The sequence below is a fragment of the Orycteropus afer genome, unplaced genomic scaffold, assembly GCF_000298275.1.
Source record: "Orycteropus afer afer isolate SDZICR_OR568_19922 unplaced genomic scaffold, OryAfe1.0 scaffold00169, whole genome shotgun sequence".
NCBI lineage: Eukaryota > Metazoa > Chordata > Mammalia > Tubulidentata > Orycteropodidae > Orycteropus > Orycteropus afer.
The window spans coordinates 3,493,151-3,502,429 of record NW_006921756.1 but is presented as its reverse complement, the minus strand read 5'-3'; the positions used below and the strand labels follow the sequence as shown (position 1 = coordinate 3,502,429).

General features: G+C 37.7%; 1 protein-coding gene across 1 annotated transcript in view; it reads right to left on the bottom strand.

Moving 5' to 3' along the window:
• Positions 1–9,279, bottom strand: part of LOC103201954 (cytochrome P450 4Z1) — a 67,479-nt gene that overhangs the window by 15,221 nt on the left and 42,979 nt on the right. The window contains exon 9 of the mRNA XM_007946724.1: positions 3,840–3,973. Within this exon, the coding sequence (XP_007944915.1) occupies positions 3,840–3,973 (134 nt within the window). The remainder of the gene's footprint in view (positions 1–3,839; positions 3,974–9,279) is intronic.

Here is a 9,279-nt window from a genome sequence, read left to right as displayed (position 1 = left end):
AAAAAAAAAAAAAAAAGAAAATGAATGAAAAGAAGGACATCTTATTATAACGTAACAAGCAAGATACTTAAGAAGAAGACAGAGTAAGGGTCTCAGAATATAAGTATAGGGATTGGACTGAGTTAGAGGTGCTGTGTTGTCACATCTGACCATTATAACAAGAACAAGGAAGCTAAAGATTGGGCTCACATCTGACCATTATAACAAGAATAAGGAAGCTAAAGATTGGGCAATGAGCTCTAAGTTGAAGATATTTGTTGCTGGTAAGTTCTATTTTCTGAGATTAGCAGGAAGGTGTTTTGCTGAGAGTGAATGGGGAGATAGATAGTTCAGTAACAAGTGGAAAATGATAAAAAGTTGTAACAGATATTGTGGGATGTGAGGAAAAAAAGCAGACAACATAAGGTATTTCTTTTTTAAAATGAAATATCATATTTTCTTTAACAAGTTATCTTCTCCAAATTTATAATGTCTAATGAAGATTGGGCAATCTACTTCCATAGTGATCCCGCCTCAGAAACCCAAGGAGGGGTTGTTTTGAGTTGGATCTGACTCGACAGCAGGTTTTTTTTTTTTTTTTAAATGAAGGTTAAATAGGATTTTTGGATAGTACAGAGGAATAAGTGGGGTTGGAGAATGACAGCCACTCGTTTGTACAATGCTTTGATTGCTGAATTCAAGGACCCATTAGTAGGGAAGAGAAGGTGTGTGGAAGAAGTAAATGCTGGTTGAATTACTGGCGAGTGAGAGAAGTGAGAGGGGAAATATTCCAGGAGTTGAGAGTACTGCCAAGAGGATGTAGTAGTGATAAATCCAGCCATTCGGGCTAGAGAGGGAAGAAAATGAAATTTTGGAGTATTGGTGTTTATGACATGGAGTATAAGGTAGACAGGAAGGAAAGTGGGGAAGGAGAAAAGTGGACAAGGATGAGCACTTGTCAGGTGAAGGCCTGATATTCTTAGAAGGTAAGAGAGTTTGGCCATAGTGTGTGAGGTGCACTTTCTGTCCCCTCCATTGTGGGTTGAGATAGATCAAGGTGCAGACTTGGAAGATTTTCAGAGATGACATATAAACAGCAAACACAGTGAGACAGCCAATGTGAAGACAGTTCTTCCATAGAATCCATTAGGATTTCAACAGATTGGTAGGAAACAAAGAATTATTCACAGTGGTATAGTAAATGTGAAAGATCAGTTCAAGAAAGTATAAGAAATATGAAACAGAAAGAACTAGGATAACAAAAATAGAAAAGCTTTGTGATCCCATATTTTGAATGGGTAGTTTTGAGGTGGGCAAAATAAGGTCCCATGGATCATAGGTCTCAGGAGAGGTGCATAGTAATGCATCAAATAATTACTTTTGTGCTGGAAGCACCAATAAATTTCACTTTATTGATACTGAAAAACTAAAGCTAATTGACTGAAGTTAGGTATAATTGAAATAGAAAGGTAAGGAAAAGGCAGTAAAGATGACTTTGAGGTATCTAGTTTGAGCAACTTGGTAGATGGAATGTTATAGAGGTAATGAATAGTCTAGTGATTTCTATATGAAAAAATAACATTGAATTAAACAGGTAAGAATACTTTTCCATATACTACGTGGCAGCAGAGAAACTTGTGAACAAGTAATCGAAGAGATTCCAGGAAAGTTTAAATTGTTGCTTCAATATAGTGGTTAAGAAGATAGACCTTGAACCCCAAATACTTGGGTTCAAATCCCGGACTCATTATTTATCAGCAGTAAAACTTAACCTCTTTTTGTTTAATTTTGTCTAAAATATGGATTCTACTAGTATATAGCCAGTAGGATTGTTTGGAGGATTAAATAAGTTAGTATATGCAAAGCACACAGAACAGTGCTTGCAACAACACAATGCACTGCTGTCGAGTCGGATCTGATGCGATCCCTCTTTGGGTTTCCCAGGTGGTATCACTACGGAAGTAGATTGCTCAACCTTCCTTCTGGTGGTTCATACCCACCAGCCTTCTGGTTAGTAGTCAAATGCCTTAGGCACTGTGTCACCAGAGCTCCTAGAACAGTACTTAGCACATAGTAAATGCTATATATATTTTTTCGTTTTGTTATAGTAGTGAAGCTGATTTTTTAGGAAACAAACATTTAATCTCTGTTAGGAAACTATAGCAATACATAGTAGCACAACAGCAATTAAATGCTGCTAATTGTAGTATATTGAATTGAACTCCTAAAATTGCCCAACCTAATCAAGCATGAAAATAGTTAAGATTGGAGGAAGCTGTAGAAAAATCTCTCACAGTATGTCAAAGATTAAATCTGGCTTACTTTTTTACATGTCTCTAATGTCTTTTCCTTGGAAGGAAGATGGGGCAATCTATTTCCGTAGTGATACTGCCTCGGAAACCCAAGGAGGGGTCGCTATGAGTCAGGTCTGACTCGACGGCACAGAACAACAACAATGTCTTTTCCAATCCATGTGTATGTCACCAATAGATTAATTTTTCTGAAAAGAATTCTGATACATTCTCAACCTACATATCTTCAATACCAGTTTGATGCTTGACTATGAAAAGCTGAACATATTAAACTCATCCTTTAGGGAACTCCATGATCTGGCTACATCATGGCTCCAGGTGTACCTCCCACAGCTCCCCTGATGCCTGGAAGTCTGGAAGATGACTGGAAATACTCCTATGACACATTGGTGATAAGTATAAAGTGGAGAGGAATGCTGTTATGTCCATTTTTCTCTCTGCCTATAATGTACCCTCCCTCACTTTTGCTATTCATAAGGTATCATTAACAATCTGAGATATGCAGATGATACAACTTTGCTAGCTGAAAGTGAGGATGACTTGAGGCACTTACTGATGAAGGTTGAGGAGTACAGTATGTAGTATGGATTATGTCTCAATATAAAGAAAACAAAAATCCTCACAACTGGACCAATGAGCAGCATCACAATAAATGGAGAGAAGATTAAGGTTGTCAAAGAATTCATGTTGCTTGATTCTACAATTGATGCCAATGGAAGCAGCAGTCAGGACTTTAGACGACATGTAGCATTGGGAAAGTCAACCACAAAGGAACTGTTTCAAGTGCTGAGGAGCAAGGATGTCTCCTTGGGGACTAAGGTGCGCCTGACACAAGCCATGATATTTCCAATAGCCTTGTATGCATGTGAGAGCTGGACAATGAATAAGGAAGACTGAAGAAAAGTTGATGCTTTTGAGTTGTGGTGCTGGCGAAGAATGCTGAAAGTACCATGGACTGCTAAAAGAACTAATAGATCTGTCCTGGAGGAAGTGCAGGCAGAATGCTCCTTGGAAGCAAGACTGGCCAGACTTCGTCTCACCTATTTTGGTCATGTTGTCAGAAGGGACCATTCCCTGGAGAAGGATGTCATGCTTGGTAAGGTGGAGGGTCGATGAAAGAAGGCAAGGCCTTCAACAAGATGGATTGACATGGTGGCTGCGATGATGGGCAAAGTATAGCAGGGATTGTGGAGCTGGCGTGGGATCAGGCAGTGTTTCGTTCTGCTGTACATGGGGTCGCTATGAGTCGGAGATGACGGCACCTAACAACAACAGCAAACTCACTTTTGCTAATGCAAATATAACTAGTCTTTCAAGGTCCAGCACTGAAGTTATGAAGTTTCATAAAGACTCCCTCTCTCATCTCTCAGTACCTATGCAGAATTCTATCCCCCCAGCACTTTGATAGTCCTGTGACTATTTCGGCAGTTCTGAGACACTCCTCCTTTTTTCTCTCTGAAATACTAGAAATCCTATAGCCCTAGCCTCCACACATTCTAAGAACAAATGATTAGCAGACAAATGAAAGCATGTAGGACATGTCAAGACCTGCAGGTAAGGAGCGTCCATCTGGAAAGGTGATAGGTTCACTGAGCAACCTGGATATGAATACTGCTGGTGAGTAGAGGCGGAGGCACTCCTTGATACACATGGTTGTATAAGACATCTGTGACAGGTGTTCCCTGAGAAGAAGCACAAAAGGGAAGAGGGAGGAGGGTTAATCAATCAGCCATTGTAACAAAACCCCCAGCTTTCTCTGATTTTCTAGCTGGTAATGATTTTATTTTATTTTTTTTTCTTTACCCGAAGGAGAAGTTCTGATGCAGTAAAGTCCTATTTTAGGAAAAGCTAAATGATTAACACGAGCCAATTTTCAGAAATATAATTTAAAAGCTTTTTTCAGATATCAGGCTGTTGCCTTGAAACCTATATACTCTAGGATCCTTTTGGCCATTGTCACCTGTCTGAAACATCTGGTAGGGTCGTAGGTATTGTTTATGTCAGGGATAGTTTTTGAAAAAGAACAAATAAATCTTGTAAAACCAAAAACAAATATCAAAACCCCTTGCCGTAAAGCTGATTTTGGCTCATAAAAACCCTGTAGGACACAGTAGAAGTGTTCCATAGGGCTTCCAAGACTGTAATTTTTATGGAAACAAAGTGCCACATCTTTCTCCTGTAGAGAGGTTGGTGGGTTCAAACCACTGGTCTTTCAGTTAGCAGCCCACTGCTTAACCCCTGAGCCACTAAGGATCTTTACTTCTTGTAACAGCATCCTGGAATTATAGAACTACCCATTTAATGAAGAGCATTAAAAATCCTAAGACTTTTTGGAAAATAGTCTCTAAAGCATCAATGAAATACTTCTATTGTGAGGACATCATGGAGAGCATCTGAATCTGAGTTCACAGAAGTAAGCAGACACTTAGGGATGCTTCTTCCCTGTGCCAAAGTTGACATCTGGGGAAACAAGCTCAGTTTTCAGTAGACTAGCAGAAGTAACACCTGTCACAAAATGGTACTCACCAGATGCAGGGACCATGATAAAATACACTTACTCCTAGGCCAGACCACAAAAGAATGTACTATAAAAATAGGCATATAAGAAGCAAAATAAATGCAAAGAGGTAGAAGAAAAAGTAAAGAATTAAGAGTAGCAACCAATGAGGAAGAAAACATAAAATCAATGACATTAGCAATACTGAACATTGATTCTTTCAGAAGACTTTTACACACTGGTAAATCTCTGATGTGAATACTGAAGGAAAAAGAGAAAGAACATACAGATTTATAAAATTAAGAATAAAAACATACTATAAACAGATTTTTGTTTTTGGTAGCAATGGACTAGGTAATCTAGACCAAATCTCCTGCTATGGCAACCAGAAAAGGAGTACATGCACACACTGTCTTTCTCAGTCTCTCTTTCTCTTTCTGCTTGAACACATCAGAGAGCTAATGATATAGTGAAGAGATGTTGTGCCAGGTGGAGAATGGGAATCCAGGGTTGTGATCCAGAGGTTAGGGGATTTGATACGGGGAAAGCTTTTCTGCTGGAGGGTTGCCACTTCCAGAAGTGTGATCTGAAAGCCTGAGAATGCTCTGGGCAGCCTCATATGGCTTTTTGGAAACTGATTGAAGTCCACATCCCTCCAGGGGAAGGTACCTACTAAATTCACCTATGAGGAGTCCATATGACAGCAACCTAGTAATAAGTGTGACTAGAGGTACAAAAGTACTCACCAAGTTTACAGTTCAGTTTTAATCATCCCAATTCCTATATTTGGATTTACGAGATTCAGAATTGCATGATTACTGGCAGAACAAATGTAATTTCTGTCTGGAAGAATATTACATTATCCTAAGCCTACAAAAATTTGGCAAAAATCTTTCTGGTATACAGTAAAAAGTTACCAGCTATAAAGTGAGTCCAGACAACATGGAAACAACAACAACTACAAAAAAAAAAAATACAGAAACAATATACAGTAGATATAGATCCATAAGAATTCCAGGTACTAGAGAGATATTTTAAAAATACAATTCTTCTTACCATGTACAAGAAAATAGAAAATCTGATGGAAAATTTCAGCAGATAATAGGAAATTATGAAATAGAAATGCTATAACTAAAATTATTAACACCATAAAATAAGATTTCAATGGATACATTGCAGATTTCACTTAGCTGAGAAGGGAACCATTGAACAATAAAATATATCACATTAAAATATTCAGAAAAGAAGCATAGAGAGACAAAAATGGAAAATGTAGGAAAAAATGTAATACACATAGGAGATAGATGTGAAAGTCTAATATACATATTATTGGACTTCCAGAATGAGAGGGAGAAATTGACCCAAACAACATACGAACAGATAATATCTGACAATTAAAAAAACTGATGAATGGCAACAAACCACAATTTCTTTGAGTCCTACAAGCAACAGCATAAATGGAAAGAAGTCTATACATATAAATCCCTCAATTAACTTTCCAAAAACCAACATCAAAGAGAAACTTAGGATAGTAAAAGAACAATAGTAAAAGGCAGTTTACCTTCAAAGGGGCAACCACTACAATGGCAATTGACTTCTTAACAGACACTGGAAATTAAAGTTGCAATATCTTTAAAGTACCGAAATAAAATACACTACCGATTTTACCCTTTCTGAGTAAATTTATTTAATCAAGACCATTTAGGTCAAGTTTTCTCATGGTTACTATAAGAGCATTTCAAAGTTAAACTATATTAAGTGTAGAGTCTTAAGATTCCTAATTTTCTGTGCATTTTATTAAAAGAAGTAACTACCAATTAATGTTAAATTTAAAAGGTCAAGAAAGATGTTGTAATTCTTACCATAGCAATCTAAGAATAGTGAAAAAAAAAAAGTGCCCCCCCCCAAAGAAAAACCCAACAACTATAATTAAGCTCATGGTGATTAAAAAAAAAAAGAAAAGAAGAAGAAGTAATTTAGTAAGAATGGTAAGGGTTGAATCATGGTCTTACAAGAGATAAATTCTCCTAGACTCTGTAAATGTGACCTTATTGGGGAAGAAAAGGATATTTACAGATGTGATTAAGCTAATGATCTTGCAATTTGATCATCCTGTATTAGAATGGATTCTAAATTGGGTGTTAAGTGTCCTTACAGAAGAAGAAGAGAGAAAAAAGAGAAGACCATATGAAGACAGAGGCAGATATTGAAGTGATGCTGCCATGAGTCAAAGACTGCCTGGAGACACCAAAATCTCAAAATGACATGGAAGGATTCTCTCCTAAGCCTTTGAAGGGAGATTGACTCTCCTATAACTTGATTTTGACTTTTGGCCTCCAAAACTATGAGAGAATAAATTTCTGTTGTTTTTTTAAGTCTCAAGTTTGTGATAATTTGTATGGCAGCCCTCAGAAATAATATAATCTAAAAGAAGCCAATTGAAAAAGAATACAATTGAATAATAATACAATCTAAAAGAAGACAAGTGAAGGAAGGGAATGTAGAACAGATGATCAACATGGAAAAGAATTGGACAAAATGATGCATATATAAATACAAATATATCAGTGCCTAAGGCGTGTGACTGCTAACCAGAAGGCTGGCAGTTCAAACCCACCAGCAGATTAATTTTACATTAAACAGTTCATACACATTTTGTTTTGCGACACTGGTTACATTCTTTACAGAGTAACATCTCACTTCCCACTTCCTCCCTGTGGCTACCCTTCCTTTGTGTCCTTCTTGCCTATCTGTTCCTACCTTCCTACCTTTCTTCCTGGGCAAATGCTGCCCTTCTGATAGCAAGGACTCTCTTAATTAAAAAAAGAAAAAGATTGGAGGACTTATCTCAACAATATCCAGTACTCAAGTTAATGTGTAATTAGCATGAAGATAGAAAACTGCTCCAAACAGACCCAGGGGCTGCATCTGTCCTTCTTCAATACCTGCATCACTGGCTGATCTATCTCACACTAAGCACAGAAAAACAAGCTCTAGCCTTCGCTCCTAAAGGTGACATGTTAGGCCAATTGCCTTTCACCTGCACAGGTGTGTAGATTATGTCACAACTGCCTGCTCCCAGGGCTGGTGGCTGACCATAACTAGAAAAGTCTTTCCTCAATTACTTTATCATCTCTTTATTGTTTACTTTCCTTCTACCAAAAATTTCTTCCTTTCTATCTAATCATTTACCCTTCTACCTCTTTTGTCATTTCTATCAAACCTTTATCTCTCTAACCCCCATCCTTGGTTTTTTTTCTTGTTTTATTTTTCCTTTTTACATTTTTTAACCATTTATTCTATCTTGCATCTTTCCCATGGATTTCTTTATTTCTTTTTCTTCTGCTTCATCCAATGGAAGACACATTTTAATTCTTTACTATTCAGCCATATCTACTACACTGACCACCTCACCCAACAGACGAGTAACACCAACAACTCCTACATCACAAGATCAACAACAGATGGTGGACAACACCTGCTCATCCCAGCTGTAACTCCTCTTCATGACAGAGACCTGCACTCATATTCCTACCAATTATTCCACCAACACAGAGAAAGCTAAAGAGCGACCCAAGCTAACAACCAAAGAAGCACACCTACTCCACACTTCCAGATACATTAAAACAAAGTATAACAAAAAGCTACAGTGAAGCAAAGCAGCACATAACCAACAAATAAAGACAAAAACTACAAATTTTCTTGAAGGCAACAGACAACTTAAATTCAAAACAAAACAAAAACCCCTAAAAAACAGGACAAGATAGTAGAAACAAATGTCCAGACTAAAGAATTAGGAAATCTCCCTGAGGAAGAACAAGTAATAGGATTAAAAAGATATGCCAATACCCTTGAAGAATTCAGGAAAATCATTCAAGAGCAAAATGACAAAATAAATAGCCAATTAGAAATCATACAAAAACAGGAATTAGAAATCCAGAAGATGAATACTAAAATTACAGAGATAGATAACACATTGGAAGGACAAAATAACAGACTAGAACTAGATGAAGAATGCATTTCCCAGCTAGAAGACAAATCCCTTGACAGCACCTTGCATCAGGAAAAATCAGAACAAATATTTAAGAGAAATGAAGAAAACCTAAGAGTTATATGGGATGGCGTGAAAATAAATAACATGTGCCTGATTAGAATTCCAGTCAGAGACTTGGTAACAGAAAACTTTCCCTGTATCATGAAAGAAGAAAAAATATCCATCCAAGAAGCTCAACGAACTCCATACAGGATGTTGTTGTTGTTGTTGTTAAGTGCCGTCGAGTCGTCTCTGACTCATAGCGACCCCAAGCACAGCAGAACGAAACACTGCCCGATCCCACGCCAGGCCCACAATCCCTGCTATACTTGAGCTCATCATTGCAGCCACCATATCAACCCATCTCGTTGAAGGCCTCCCCCTCTTTCGTCGACCCTCCACCCTACCAAGCATGACATCCTTCTCCAGGGAATGGTCCCTTCTGACAACATGACCAA